The sequence below is a fragment of the Lycorma delicatula genome, chromosome 5, assembly GCF_047948215.1.
Source record: "Lycorma delicatula isolate Av1 chromosome 5, ASM4794821v1, whole genome shotgun sequence".
In the NCBI taxonomy this organism is placed as follows: Eukaryota; Metazoa; Arthropoda; class Insecta; order Hemiptera; family Fulgoridae; genus Lycorma; species Lycorma delicatula.
In genome coordinates, this window is record NC_134459.1 from 128,149,708 (window position 1) to 128,167,000 (window position 17,293).

General features: G+C 30.4%; 1 protein-coding gene across 2 annotated transcripts; it reads right to left on the reverse strand.

Moving 5' to 3' along the window:
- Window positions 1-4,310: 4,310 nt before the first annotated feature.
- Window positions 4,311-14,681, reverse strand: LOC142324532 (acylphosphatase-2-like). 2 transcript variants are annotated; one of them, XM_075365370.1, is made up of 4 exons: window positions 14,449-14,681; window positions 7,535-7,551; window positions 6,075-6,187; window positions 4,311-4,442 (listed from the first exon to the last, which is right to left on the reverse strand). In XM_075365370.1, exons 1-4 carry the CDS (start codon window positions 14,630-14,632, stop codon window positions 4,325-4,327), a joined length of 432 nt encoding a protein of 143 aa, XP_075221485.1. In that variant the 5' UTR covers window positions 14,633-14,681; the 3' UTR covers window positions 4,311-4,324. The 2 variants fall into 2 exon arrangements, with proteins under 2 accessions (XP_075221485.1, XP_075221484.1); XM_075365369.1 differs by having other exon boundaries at window positions 4,354-4,731.
- Window positions 14,682-17,293: the final 2,612 nt, after the last annotated feature.

Consider the following 17,293-nt stretch of genomic DNA (forward strand, 5'->3'; position numbering starts at 1 on the left):
AGGCTAGAAAATATTTGTCTAATGACCGAATGTTGTTTGTTGGTTTTAATTAGTTTTCATTACTATTTTTCAAATCCATCACTTTAAAGAATTCAAACTGAACTTTAAAATACATTCTATTCTGAACTTATCCTAAAAGTATTGTATATTGAACTATCTCTGAGATTTCAGATAAAATATAAGGAGTTTGAAATAGTTGAAGTCTATAAGATCTTTTGAAGTGAAAAATAGTGAACAAGGCCATAACAATTATTTTCATTTTTATTTGGCCAGCTTATTCCACTTTTTATCTATAGCAGGATTTATGGTGACAATAATAGGGTGAAGTTACAACTGTGGTATTTCTCCTTTAAAATAAGGAATAGTTTCATTTGCTGAATAGTATGACAAAATATTACTTTAAATTCGAAAACAACTTCTTAAATTACATATTTCTTAAGGTGAGCACCAATAGCATCAGTGCAACTAGTGAGTTCTTGAAAGGAGATGATATTGATTTGCTCCAAGGGATTGTTTGAAAGAAACAATTCCATTATTTGAAAGTAGATTATATAATATTGAACTTAAAAAAATGGTTTAAAATATTGGAAGATGAAACAACATATTAAAAAATTTTGTTTTAATTTTCTTATTAAAACAGTTCATGTTGTTATAGCTAACTGTAAAATGTAAATAATTTTTAAAATACATAGATTTCTGAGAAAAATTATATTGGACAAGAACATTTCTTTTTTGTTTATTACAAGAATGTTAATAGTTAAATCTTATAGTATTTTTGACAATGATTTCAAATATGTAAGTAGTTTCTTTCCATCAGGTATATATTTTTTTGTAATTACCATTTTTTTGTTTTAAGAAAAATTCATTTTGTTTTTAAGAAAATGGTAGTAAAGTAATATTTTACATGTAGTTATTTCTACATGCCCAAAATCTGCTTCTTTTGGATTTTCTCATGTAGTTTGCTGGAGGTACATAACCTTGAGATTTTTGCAGAGTCAGCCAGCATTCTTGGATTCCATCTTCCCTGGTAGCATGTTTCCATTGCAGATATTTCCTGGTGAAAGCATTCTCCATATCTGTAATCACAACTCCAAGATTGGTATGGAAAAAACCAGATGAGAATCTAAGAAGAGGATTTTTAGTGACGTATTATGTCCAAGTGCTTTATACTTTTAAGAAGCTCAGTTATAAGGTTTTTGTAGTTATCGTCTTTATGATTTTTCAGGAAGTTTTTACAACCTTTTTAATAGACTTTCATGCAGAAACCTCACAGTCATTCATAGTGTCTTCGAATTCAATATTAGTTTGCTTACTTGTGGACCAACAAATATACCTTTCTTTATCTTAGCATCTCTTATATAAGGGAACTTGGTTTTTGAAAGTGGAATCTAGTCTCATGATTCACTGCTTTAACAAAATCTTTCATTAAACTTAACAATGTGTAATGGCAGAAAGTAAACTTTTTCAGTTTCACTGTACTGGACTGACAATGTTCTTCTGTCCTGTAGTCATTATTTCTCTTTTTGGCCACTCCTTTTTAATACAATAATTTTTCCTATCTCTGTTCCCCCACTTATACAAGAAGCAACAAGATTTAGTGTAACCAAGTTGTAGACCAAGTAACAGTACTATCACTTTCAGCATCACAACTTTAATACCTCACTACAAATGTTGCAGAACTGTCTGGAAGGTTAATGCAAGTGTATCCACTTTTATTATTAAAAAGTTCACTGCAATACACTCACAGACACTTATTATAAAACTTTAAACACTTTATATACACATTAATGTTAGTATATACACATTGATTTCTAAAGGGAAAAATAAAATCACAAATTGGTAGGAAAATTAATTGTACCACTAAATGTTACACACACAAGATCTTGCAATTGACTGATGTAGTTCAAATTTTTCTTAGCCAGCATGATTCATTGTTTGCTATGTTACAGTATTACATCCAACACTGAGTCACCAAAAACAAAATTCATATATTCTGCACAATGTGTGATTAATGGGTGACATAATTACATTGAGTAAAACATTTGGCATGAATTATATGTGTATCATTTCTGATCATTTTAATTACTGTGTAAATAATAATAACAACATTTATTTTTCTTGGCTATTTATCAACTCAAATAAATTATTATTTATTTAGCAACTTAAGAGATGCAATAAATAAAATAAATAAATAATGTATTGTACTTGTAATTATTCACGCACATGTACTTGATGGAAAGTAGGAAGGGCAATTTCAAAAAAGTCTGGTAGAGAAATTCTGACTTCATATTCAGAATCACGAGGGTAAGTCAATTATTATCCGCAATTTAGTTATATTTTTGTTTATGTTGGTAGTATTGTCATGTTGCGTAGAGACACATGCGTGGTTTAATTGTTGTTATGTCTGTGCGGGTTTGATGCTGCTAGGTTAGTTCTATTATCGCTGCCCTGCCGTTAACCGTGGCTGTTCCTCTTTCTGTTTGTACCAAAGAAGAGCAACGTTAAGTGATCCATTTTTTGTGGTCGGAAGGTGTATCAGAGGTCGAAATTCATCGAAGACTTTCGATACAGTACGGGAACAGTGTGTTGCCACAAAGGAGTGTCTACGAATAGATTGAAAAATTCAAAAATGGTCGCACAAGTGTTACACACGACGAAGAGACGGACAACCGTTTACCCCCACAAATGAGGAAACCATTGAGCGTGCACATGATATGGTTTTCTTAGACAGACGAGTAACTACAGATGAAGTGGCACGTCGTCTGCAAATTAGTCACGGTTCTGCCTACGAAATCATCCACAACAGACTTGGGTTTCACAAAGTCTGTGCAAGATGGGTCCCAAAACAACTTACATAGTTGCATAAACAAACGCGCTTGGACATCTACCAAAAACATTTGGATCGCTATGGTACCGAACGGGACATATTCTTAGACAGAATCATCACTGGTGACGAAACATGGATCCATCATTATGAGCCGGAGAGTAAACGGCAGAGTATGGAATGGAAACATCCAAATTCGCCCTGCAAAAAAAAAGTTCAAGACCCAACCATCCACAGGAAAACTGATGCATATGGTTTTCTGGGACTCACAAGGCCCAGTACTGGAACATTATGAGGGCGCAGTACTGGAACAATAAACAGGGCGTGTTACAGTGAGATGCTTACTCAAAGGTGAAGGCCTGCAATTCAAAGAAAACGTTGAGGACTGCTGTCGAAAGGTGTTGTGTTGTTACACGACAATGCCCGTCCATACACTGCTGCCCACACTTTGAAACATTCCAGAAACTCAACTTTGAAGTACTGGCTCATCCTCCATATAGTCCTGATATTGTCCCTTCTGACTACCACTTGTTTGGTCCTCTCAAAGAGGCATTAAGGGGTCGTCGATTTACCTTTGACGAAATAGTAAAAGAAGCGGTGCATTCCTGGCTTGCAGCTAAACCGAAAACCTTCTTTTATGAGGGCATCAAGAAGCTTGTGCAACGATGGACCAAGTGCGTTGAAATGCAAGGGGACTACGCCGAAAAATTATGTACATATAAGTTTTCTATTTGTATTGCAATAAAATTTATAACAACATTGCGGATAATAATTGACTTATCCTTGTAGATTCAGCAAATATTGACCATGTAACAAAATCATTGTTAACTAGTGTTATTTGCCTTCTCTTCTTGGCCGACAAATGAAATCTTTCTGTAAGCTTGTTACTGAAATGTAAAAAGAATGGATATAATACAGAAAACATAAAGCTACCAGTTTTATTATTATTAATAAAATAAAGGCTTGAAGATAAGTTTCAACTAAATTAATTTAGAATGCTGCCTTTGTTTATCCAGGTTATAAGTACACTGTTTATAAATTACAGATTAAAGTAGTCTTGGCAGGCTCAATATTTATTTGAACAAAACCTATTCTAAGATTACAATCTCACCTTAAATATATATTTACAATGTAACTGACCATTTCAAACATAAATACTGTGCTAAAAAATGTTCAATAATTCATTTAGGTTCTAAACCAAGCAGAAACAATTACCACTCGTACTTGTCTTTTAAATCTACTTCCTTACCTATCCTACAGACTGGGTCCCTAGCTATGGATAACAATGCACATCCCAATGTTGTGGGTAGGATGAAGGCCACAAATTGAACAGTATTTTAAAAGTATTATTTAAATGATCTTTTGATAAATTTGAGGAAATATTAATTTCATTTTGATAGAAAATATAAACCTTAAATGAATTCAAGGATCTGGATAATTATTCAAGAACAAAATATAAACAGACTTTATTGTAAATAATGTTTTATATAAAAATTTTTTTCAATCAAGAATGAAGAAGTTATCTGACATTGTATAATTTCTCATTTTCAGATGGTTTCTAAATTTTGAGTGTTTTGTGAGAGAACCTGGACTGCCAATAAATCTAAGCCAGTGTTTCCTGCAAACAATATTCATTGTCAAATTAATTAATTTTTTTACGTAATTCTTATTTCAATTTGATACAGCTTACTGAATACATATTATGGTTAATTTAATTTTTCCAGTTTCCATATTGTGCAAGAATGTAGGTAAGGTTTATTCACAAGAATATAAGTGTTAAAGTTATGTTTTATTCTACGATACGAAAACATTCAGACATGGTAAACCTTGTAATCTTTTTACGGTTATCAAATTGAGCATGTTTTACATAACAAAATGGACTTCCAATAAACTGAATCCAGTGTTCCCTGTAAACAATAAACACAAGTAAATGAGTAATACCAAGTCCATATCTTTTTTTCTAAAAAATTCATGTGGTCTCATTCTTTAAACATTCTCATGTAAACATGTATGACTTGATTGCTATTACTATTTTTAATTTTAATACTGTTTGTTCATGATCAAAAGTTTTTACTTATAGAAAAAAAAAATGAAAAACTCTTTTTATTGGCCCCATTCTCCAGGTCGTATTATTATTTTTGCATACATTTTTTGTAATGAATATGAGAAATCTGGATTGTAGACTAAGTGATATTTAAATGTTACAGTTTAATTACCATATTGACCAATTCAGTTCTCTTTTTAAAATTGTTTAAATAACATCAATACAGAGAAATAAACATTAAGCACATTTATACATATAAAAGTCCAATTTTGAACAATGTAAAATTAAATATTAATACTTCTGTAAGCATTATGCCTTGCCCAGTTTGCACTGAATTTAACAAATTGAACCCTCCACAACAAAACTTTATAAAGTGAATGTTAAAAAAATTGAAAAAAAAAACATGTTACTTTTCAAGTTTTCTTGTAAACAAGAGTCTAGGAGGAAAACTATAAACCATAGGATTATCAAAAACCAAAGTAAGTTAAGTATTCAATAATGTTCTGAGAAAGGAATGGTGCTTTATAATAGTAGGAGAATGGTCTGAGACAAATGTTAAGATTACAAATGCAATGCAGTATAGAGTAGTTCCAATATATAGTCACTGAGATGAAGACTAGAAATGATATGAAACAACAAGGGTAGATCTCATCAGGTTGGAGGAAAGGTTATGTGTTCAGTTTTTACACCTGGATGACATTTTCCCTTCACTGAACTTCCCTTTCTGCTAGTAGCTATTTAAAAAGAATATTTTTGAAAATCATTTCAGATTTTATATTGCTCTACTTAATAGCAAGAAACTTTACTGCAAAATTTCTTAAAAACTGATAAATACATTTGATCACAACTGTAATCATTAACATAAACAAATGAAGAGCCAAAAAATGTAGACCTCACTTCATTCTGTAAATAATCTGCAGTAATAAATTCAAAACTTTGTATGGTTAGAAACTGATTGTGATATATGTGGCACAGAGCAATCATCATCTATTTATTTTTACATAAATACAAAATTTTTATGAAATTTTAAATGGTATAACATATAATCTGAAACATACACACACACACACACACACACACACACACACACACACACACACACACACACACACACAACGCGCGCGCACGCACACACAAGTACATGTGATTAAATATAAAAAATGTTAATTTTTGTTATTAAAAAATAAATGAGTTAGTAATAGTTACAGCAACATTAGATTGAATTCTGTTGTTTGTATGTGACCTCTCACTGTTCCATATGGAGTATCAAATACATATCCTCTTACATTTTTTAAAGCTTCAGCTTTTTGTTTCAAACACTACAATAAAAAAAAATCTATGTTAAACACACATTTTTAATAAATATTAATAACATTTTTTAAATAAAAAATATATTACTAATTTTACTTTTATCAAGATTGTAATAACTTTAAATAAATAACTACAAATAAATGTGTTAATTTCTAAATTTTAAGAAGATCTGTCAGAAATTTCAAATACAGGTTATTTGTTCTAACCACAACTGCTTTCCTTGAATCATATTTTCCCCAACTTAAATAAAGCTGTACACTTGGTAATTCCATCTGAAAATACCAATAATTAAAGGACTAAAATTTGACATAAATTTCTATTGAGACAGTACCTTCCTTATATCTTCCAATCTCACAAAGTTCATAAGACTAGCAAATAATGACATTGTTTGTTAAGCCAGTACAATAATTAAAACTCAACAGTTTTTAATAATTAGGCTTGTAATCTACATCTATAATTAATTGATTGACTGATATTTTGTAAGTCTTTCAGATACATTGTGTTGCTTTATTGAATCAGGACTCATAAGCACCTGCATTCCTTTTGCGTATATTGATTGTGGTCTATAGATTGTTACACTCCTGGATCATAAAGCCAGAACTTGTTTGTCAACAATTGACTGAGAGATGGCCAAGAGATAGAATCAAAATAATGGATTAAAAGATAACAGCCTCAGACTGTCAATCTTCTGCAAGAGAAGGTAAGTTCTACAAATAGAAATCCACCTTTAAAATCCTCAATGATTATTATAACCAAACAAGTATACAACCAGACTTGAAAAGAACTTAAGTTTAAGAGTTTTAACAAAAATTCATAATTCATTTCTATTTTTTTTTCTCAGTTACAGAGCTAAACTTTCTCCCATTGAGCAAAACCTTTTACTCAAATAACCTATTTATAAGCTTATTTAATAAAATTTTATATAATTTACTGTTTGGTAATTCAGCATAGTTGTCCAACTTAAAAGAATTAGAATTGTTAAAAAGTATCACATAAGAAAGCATTCAATTAAAAGGAGAGGCTTTTGATTTATAAATACAAAACCGATTGAAAAGAATCCAGCAGTTTTGTTTTTATGAATGAGGATGTCCATCTAGATAAAATCATAAAAAGGGAAAAATCAGATGAAATTTTATTAAGAAAAAATATTTTTCAGTTTCAAACTTTGTAATAAATATTCATTAAAATCATAAGATGAAATTTATGCATGATCAGACAACTTCATTCATGAATACAGATTAATTTGATAGTATTTTGTAGTCACTCAACAATTTTAATATAAATATTTTAAAAAAAGTATTCATTTTAAATTAAGTTCATTTAATATTTATTTAATTACCATTTCTTTTTCTTACCTCTTTAAACATTATGTCTGAAAAAAAGGAAAAATCTTTAATTAATAAATTGTCTTTTTTTACTTTTTCTTACATGCTGCACATATATTTTAAAAAAGAGGGTGAAATAATAAATGAAAAAATAAGTACTTATCTTTATTTATCTTACAACATTTTTCAAAATATTCTAATTTATAATTCCATTTCATCTTTCGATAAAAGTACTCCAGTATTGGACTGCACAATTACATGTACATTTTTAATAATTTAAAATTTAACAATAGAAAATATTATAACCTCTGAAAAAAAACTGACAAATCATTAAAAAGAATAAGTTTTAATGTAATAAATGTAGAATTTAATACCCACTGAAGATGCAGGTTACTGTGAAAACCGATTATTAGAAATTAATATGGTAGGTTTAATCTAATTTAATTAGGTAGTAATCTAATTACTATGTTTTAATGGTTTATATTTCAATAATATTAAATTTTACTGTCACAGTAGTCAAAATGTTACTGAATATTCAAAAATGTATTTATATATAAAACATTCTGTAAAAATATATGGTTTGCTGTTTTCCCAAATAAGAACACAATAACTAATACTCAAGTCTTTCTTGTTTTACTTTTCTTTAAATTAAAATAAAACAAACATTTTTTAGGTTACAGATAAAAATCATTTCATATTATTTACTAAACTTCTGAACTTAATATAGTCAAATAACAATTTCACCTTCTCCAACAATTTCTCTTCTACTTGTTCATCTGAGCGGTTTTGTATTTCTATACTTTAACATGTCTTCTACTTCTAAAATTTGTATTAGTATTTATTAATTTGTATTTAAAAATATTATTTGTATATGTGCTTAGCACATATAGATGCACATATCATGAGTAAACCTGAACTTGATAAAAGAAATATGAACAATACTTTATCATGAGGATGATTTCCTGAAGGACTTGTGTTGTACAAATTGATAATAAATGCCGATTGGACTGAGCTAGAAATGATATTTCTACTGAAAGGAGACAATATCTCTCTTTCTTACAGCTTTGACATATGTAAAGCATAAAATATGAGTGGTTGTAGTAATACCTGCTTTATCTGAGAGTAATCATCATTCATTATTCAGTCAATCTCTGTGGTGAACAGCATGAAGAAACTGCTTCACTTTCCCTAATAACCCTGACACAAAAGTCAACATTTTTCACTAGCATTTCACCTGAAATTTTCATAATTGGTATGGAATTTATCAGACTTAATAGTATTATGGATGAATTATTTCTCACCATTATTGTTATGAATGACTGCCTTTGAAGTAGCTCCAAAATGTCAAAATGGAGCACGTATTCTATTGAAATTTCTAAATAAATATTTAAAAGCAATAAAAACAAATAAATTTTTTAATTTATTTGTGTAATTTTATTTGTATAAATTTATTCTTACTAATATAAAATTAACAGTTAGATGCTATAAAAAAATCTTAGGCAGCACTAAGTACACAATATATACTTTTTGAGTTATGGAGAAACTTACTTTCAAGCAAATTTTTTTTATGGCTTTTAAAAAATGCAGCTGAGTTTTATATCTTGCCATTAAATATAGAATAAGCCTGTCACAGAAGCCTAACCTTGACATCATGGAATGCAATTTCATTGCAGGACAAAGAGTAGCATTACGTGATAGATTGTCAGTAAAAGAAAACTCAATACTCATTTTAAGCCAACAATATTGAACACATTTGAAGACAACATATATTTATATTTGAAGACAATTGTTATTAAGATGTAGAGTTCAATTTATACAGTGGTGAAAAAGTACATCTTCAAAAACATATAGAAGTTAACTCAAAGTATTACCTGAATTGGATGAGGTGTCACTTTATAGCAAAACACATTTAGTATGATGGTTCAGTTTTTTACTTCAGCATGATTGGAAGTTAATGACAGAACAAACCTAGATTTTTGTTGAAACCACACACAAGAAATTGAATGATGTTAAATCCAGAGAACAAAGTGGTCATGCAAATGGGCCAATTTGACCAATGCATCGACCTGGGAAACAGTTATCAAGGAAATCTTAGACGTCTGTCCAATAAGGTGTTGACGCACCATATATCTGGTGATAAAAGCAACCTTGCTTGTCTACATCTCACTGTGAAATGAACAAATTTTCTAATTCGCCCTAACCTGTTCCACATTAGAATCAGAAACATTCAATGACCCTGTTGCTGTTCCATGTTTAATATAACACTACAACACAAAAAAAGTGTTGATGCCAGGCATAAATTGTAGGTTTGTTGGGGAAAATCCTTAACATACTGAATGTGATAATTTGTGCATTTTTAACAGATCTGTAGTTGTGAATTTGATTTTAAAGAGCGAAATCATTGTGTGGACAGTAAAAGTAGCCATTTTACTCACACATCTGAGTAAATGATTGTAGCATTCAAGAAGAAATTCATACATTGGTTCACAAGTATGCATCAAAACCTGATATATTTTGCTACAAGATAGCTCAACAGATTCTGTAAGTATTCTGAATAACTCTACTTTTTCAAAATTGTTAAGTCCTTTTTGAATCACCTATTTGTTACTATGAATCAATATTCATAGTAACAAACTGTTACTATGAATATTTATTCCTTAGCATATCTGAATAGCAAACTGTCTTGTACTATGTCAAAAAGTTAATTTATTTTTATAAACAAAATCCTAAGTTTTCAAAAAAGTTAGAAGTCATAGAAATATAAAGCTAGCAAGAACTACAACTAAAATGCAATGTATTCTATAATATGTTGTTATACTACTACAGTCGGAATCAAATGTGATCAGATGTTTACAATCAATCATTATGAAGTAAAATGTTAATTAAACTCTTAAGCAAGCCGCAATATTTTAATTATAATTCTTCTAATTTAATTTACGATTTATTTACGAGGTCTGTTCAGAAAATAATAGAACATTTTTAAATTACACGCCAACGGAGGTATTTAGTGACGTGTGATTGGTAGCATTGTGTTCCACATTATCTCTGTAAATGTAACGGCACATATGTTGGCGCACGGACTGAAAGCCTATGTACTAGCATTTTGCATGCATTGGCCTCTGTTATAAGCAAATTAAAAACATTGTCATTTTCTGTATATCTTTTGTGGAATGGTAATATATAAAAAACAGGTTTCATAAACTTGCTATAGCGTATGTAATTGTTGAGTTTTATTCTAAATTATATATTGTTGTGATCTAGGCCTACTTCCTGTTGTATAGTAACTAATAGTGTAGATTTATACACGACTAATGTGTTATTTATGAATTTTTGTAATCACAACACGCAATTCAAAGAATTTTATGTACTTATTTTTAATCTACTCTAATCATTGAGTTGTGAAGAATCATTTCACACATCGCTTGGCTTGTAATTATGTTCTAGAAGTGGTTATTATAGAAACATTTATTGCGTAGTATATTTTACTTGAAGTAAATAGCTGTTAAGTGATTTACTTTTATTGTTCGTTGTGTTGTTTTCATTTAAGGCTTTGTCATAAATTCAGTCATTCGAATTTTTAATATTTCAATACAGTTATTTTCTTTTAAAATACCCAAGTTAGGAGGAAAAGGTGCAGTAGCTCATACTCAGGCGAGGGAAATTATATTCAATGTTTACAATTTCTTTTTACCAAACGATGCCGGAACCGGAATGGTGAGGAAAACTGAAGTGCTGAATACGGTTGTTCAAGCGACAAAAGTATCAAAACGAACGGTCTAAAGAATTATAGCAGAAGGGAAATCAAATGAAACTGAGAAGCCAGAAATGTTCGTTTCGCCGAAAAAACGTGTAAATCGTCCCTGTACTGTGAGCAATTTAGATTCGTTTGAGACAGATGCTTCTAGGCGTTTAATAAATCAATTTTTATGTAACCGAAAAATGCGTTCCTACTGTGAAGAGAATGATGCAAAAAGCCCGTGAAAGTGAAATTAATCTCAAAGGGAGTGAAAGGTCTTTAAGGAGAATAATTTTACGTAAAATGGGATTTAGATAGAAAAAAACAGAAGACAACCAATACTGGTAGAACGGCATAACATTAAAATGCAAAGAATGAAATTTCTACGACAAATTTCCCTGAATCGCGAAGAAGGAAGACCAATTGTATAAATAAATGAAACCTACATTCACAGTAGTCATGCGACACCAAAATCGTGGGTAGACACAACAAACCTCCATGAGATACTGAAAAAACCAGTATCCAAGGGTACACTATTATTAATTGTTCATGCCGGCCTGTAATAAAGGATTCATTAACTATGCCTTACTTATGTATGAGTCAAATAAGAAAGGAGATTATCACAAATCGATGGATTCCGAAAAGTACACGAAACGGGTACGGGAGAAGTGTATTTCCTTGTTACCTCGGTCGGCCATTGTACTAGAAAACGCATCGTATCACATCGTTCTGCTGCAAAAGCAGCCAAATTTTAACTCTTTAAAAAGCGAGAACAGTTAATCTGTTGTTCGGCTAACCATTTTATCATATGAAATATAAATTTGTATCATTTTAAATAAATCTTAAATTTATAATTTTAAATAAATAAATTTTTATCATATTAATATGGTTATTTTTATCATATAACCATGATAAAATGGTTTGCCGAACAAGGAATTAATTGTTCTCCTGCTATGACAAAGACTGAATTATATATTATAAAATTACACAAAAAAAAAGAAATTTCTAATAGATAACATTTTTGAAAATTATGATCACACCGTTCTACGGTTGCCACCTTATCACCCGACTTAAATGCTATTGAAATGATTTGGAGTCAAGTGAAAGGGCAAGTAGCTAAAAGAAATACAAATTTTTAACATGTCGGACGTTCTTATGTTAGCTAAGAGGAATTTCATAAAGTGTTTGAAGCTGAGTGGAGCAATGTCTGCGAGCATGTTGTCAACGTTGAAAAAAATACATTGAAGATGAACATTTAAATGATGTGCAAATCGACAATTTTCTGATAAATGTGAATTAGAATCGAAGAGGAGCTCTTTAGAATCTACCGACGACAGCGACTTCGGAATTTGCGAGCTACAGCAATACAGTGAGTAGAAGAAATAATTATTTAAAGTTCTTTAAAATAATATTATTGAGATACTAAACTACTTTTAGTCAAATAGCATTGCATGTATTTTTGGTTATAAATATCATCTATATTAAACCGACAACGTTTTCAGCCGGCCAAGTACTGTGCCAAATGTTTGCCGAGTGCTGTTTTGTGCCAATTTAGTGCGATAGTTGTAATCACATGTTCTTGGATTGTTTATGTCTCGTTTAATTTTCGTGTTATTGTTATTTGACTGTAACGTGTTTAAATGTTAGTAACGATTTTTGAACGCAACAATACACTGTGAAATTTTGCGTGAAACTGGGGAAAACCTTCACAGCGTTTCAACTTTTGATACAAGCTTACGGAGATAATACTCAAGGGACGTAGGTAATGTTCTGAATGGTTTTAAAGATTTAAAAGTGGTCGTCAGTCAATTGAAAATAACCCTCGACCAAGAAGGCCTTCGACTTCAACCGATGACACCCACGTTCAGAAAATAACGATTTGGTGAGTGCAAATCGCCGACTGACTGTCAGAGAACTTACAGAAGAGGTTAACATCTCAATTGGATCATGTCATGACATTTTGACTGAAAAATTGGACATGCATCGAGGTACAGCAAAGTTCGTATCTCGTTTGATGACCGAAAAGCAGAAAAAAATATCGAGTGTACGTTTGTTGGCAATTTCTTGAGCAAGCCAATGACGATGAAACTTTCAAGCAAAGGATCAAACGGAAGACGAAGCTGGGTTTACGGCAATGACATCCAGACAAAAGTTCAATCATCACAATAGATTGGCAAAAAATCTCCATGTCCCAAGAAAGCTCGTCAGTCTCGATCCAATGTCAAAATGATGCTTTGTTTTTCGATTTTAATGAAATTGTGCATTTTTAATTCTTGCCTCAAGGTGAAACGAGTGTACTATCAAGGCATTTTACTACGGTTACGTGAAAAACTCCGCAAAAGAGACTAGAGTTGTGACGAGACAACTCGACAATATTCCTTCATTACGAGTAGGGAGATGATTACTCCCTACTCGTCAAACCTGGCTCCTTGCGATTTTTTCCTAAAATCAGTGATGAAAGAATGCCGTTTTGAGACTATTTTTGGCATAACAGCAAATTCGTCACAGACCTTACGGGCCATTTCAAATGAACCTACCTAGGATTGCTTCGCGAAGTGGAAACACCACTGGGAAAAGTATGTGAATAGGGAAGGGAAGTATTTTGAAGGGAACAAGGACCAATAATCTGTAAAATTAATAATAATGATTAAAAAAATAAAGTTCGATTATTTTCTGAACAGAGCTCGTAACTGCCGATGGTAGAACTGGTGTTCATTTTTTAACCAGTATTTTTAACTTTATTTCTAATGTCAGTCTTATTTCCTTTATCCCCAGGTTTTCTAGTCATAAAGTTGGTGGTTTACCCCTTCGTTACAATTGGTATACAGAATTAGAAGCAAATGATTTTATTGTTATTCTAATACAAATCAGCAAAATTATCTTAGCTTATATTGATAGCTGTGTTGAATTTGTATTGTGCACATTAATTAGTTAATTTAAATAATATGTTTTTTCTACATAGTACCTTACTCTGAGGGCACATCTTCATTCAATACTTACGTTTATGAATGCATAATTTCATAATTATATGTTTCACACATCACATAGTGTAAAAGTTATATACTCTTTACTAATGCTTGCTCCTGACATCTAAACTGTACAATGTGCAGGCTGTCAGCTAATGAAAATTTAATTTTTGTACACTGGTAATAAGACAGAAATTTTTTATTTCCTCGAACCAAATGTTAAAAAAAAATATTTTACTAACCTTTTCCTTGCACATTTCCTTCTACTTCAAAATCAATAGCATAAAAGTCTTTCTGTGGAGCTGGTGTTGGAAACCAATATGGTTCCGATTCAACTGCTCTTCGTTTAGTTGGTTGTTTTCCTAATATTATTACTAATTTTCCCAAAAGGCTTAATAAAAAAAATAGTTTCACAGACTTTTCCATTTCACTAAAAAGTTTTGTTGTAAATTAATGTAAAATATTATCAAATGTTAATTACATAATCACATTAAAAATACAAAAACCATTACTAGCCAATATATTAGATAATTTAAAACTCATTTCATTTAATGTAGTGATTAATAACATATTGGAATGCATTTTTGTTGGTCTGATACATCTTTTATAGCCCAAGGACAAAATTTGAAAGCAATTTGTTGATATTACGTATTTAAAATATCTACATAGTAGAAAACAGGTAATACGTGTATTAGTTGTAATTAATGTATTTTTGTATCAATTAATTTTATACAAATCAGTTTTTATTAAGGATCAAAAGCTACATTTTGAAAGTATCCACCTAAAAAACTGTTTTTGTATAAATTTCCAATAATATGCTTGTAATATTTTAATGTTAATGAAGTAGATTCTTATCATAAATCAGCTCATCTTAACAGTGTTATTCTATTTCCAAAATGTACCTATATATATTTCTTGAAAATTATGTTATGATTTTCAAAGCTCAAAATGAAAATACTGGTTGCTTCTCCAATTAATGCCCTTTCAGTTACTCTTTAACCACTTACCAAAAAATTGATTTTTATGATTTAACTAACCAAAATGTAATCTATCTATATAAAATCTTACAAAAAATTTCTTTCTACCTTAATCATCTTAAATTTCTAAAAATTGCCATTTGAATACCATATGATGATTATGGCAATCCAAAATATATAAACAATAATGTCGAAAGAAAAGTAAAAATGCTAATGTAAAATGCAACAAATAAGAATTTTACAAATACTAAGAAATTGCTAAAATAGATTTTGATTTTATTATTAATAATTTTGTAGAACTAAAACACTTATGATATTTGAATTTTACATTTATTGTAATCTGTACCACAAATGTTTAAATACAGGATGCACAAAAAAGAATATCTGATTTTAAAGCAATTACATACCTCTCAACTTTGACTTACAAACATGAATTGGCAAATCAGTTTTCCCTAAAGTGTTCAATGTCATTTCGTAATGTGGCATAGGGAAGTTCATCCCATACTTCAATCAGCATGTCTGGAGTAATGGAAATAATAGCTGCTTCAATCCTGTGCCTCAAATCAGGTTATAGTAGCAGAGGCATATATACAAGATCCTTTATAAAGCTCCAAAGGAAAAATCATATGTGGTCATATCTGATCACTTGGAGACCACTGTAAAAAAGTCATCACGTGGGTTCATGCAGACCGATCTAGTGGTTGGGGAAAACATCATTCAACTGATCTCAAACAGTTATGTAAGTGAGGAGGCACACCATCTTGGTGGCCAAATAAAATTCTCTGGTCCATCTTGCAGTTTACAAAACAACCATATCCATGGCATATCCAAATAAGCAACTCCTGTAATGCTTGCTTCAACAAAAAAGAACAGCCCATAAACTCACTATCACGATATCATACACAAAACATTTAATTAGATTTTTTTTAACATTTTGGGAAGTGCCTTTCACTTTCACTTGACGGATGAAAGAATTCATCTGTTAAGAAGTCATAAGTTCTTAACAGATTTTTAGTACTATGCAGGAAAGACTTCCTGATAAATTCAACATTTTCTTCAGTTATCCTATACTGTCCCATGTTCTTCCCTTTACACAGATATGTGATCATTTTAAACCACTTATGCCAATGATGAAGCTACTGTCAGCTGGAAGATCATAATTAAACTTTCTACAGAATGCACTTCAACTGTTACTACCAATTTAAATTTATCCAACTGTAAAAGACAAAAAAGGTTTCTGCTCAGTTGTCACCATCTTTGTTAGTCAACTTTTATTAAATATCAGTCAACTGATCAATTTGTTCTTATATGAATTTTGAAAAAATAAATCAACAATTTTCTTGAAATATTAATTAGAAATTGATTCGAAATATTAATTTCTAATGTTAGTTTTTTCTTATCTCATCAGAATCAAGTAGAAAATGGCATGATGAGTTCATTAGTCTTGCAGTCATTTATATATGTCCACATTTTATTCTTACATACATCTTAACTATAGCAACCTAATGCATTACTAGAGTTCTTAAATTGAGCCCTGAACATCACAAGCATATCATATATGAAGCAATTGACTGCAATAAGTATTTTTAAATACTTCCTCTTCAATGCATTTTTAAAGTGAAATTTAGTTAGTAAATGTATTTCTATTGAAAAATTGATTTTATATTAATTCATATAATGTAAAAACAACATTACATAGTCTTTAAAACAGAGCCTTTATTCTTAGACTATAAATGTTTCCCATAAAAGTCTATTTCATCAAAATTGAAAAACCATCTCCAGTAGCTGAAATGTCTATACTAAACTATTAACCAGCTTCATTTAATATTTTAATATTGTGTAATCCAAAGATGTTCTCTAAATCAATCAACTCACTCTTTTTCTCAGTTTCATATCACTTCATTTAACACTGAAATATTACAAGCTCAAAATTACAGCATACAAGCTCATTGCTTTTTGCTGTTAATCTATTTCCTTAGAATTTATTAATTTTTATAAGATATCACAAATTATTATTTTCTTTTACAATATTAATGTAGCCACTTTCTTTCAAAGATGATGATTTATATTTTGCATTTAATTTCTTGTGATTTTCTCATTTAAGATTTTC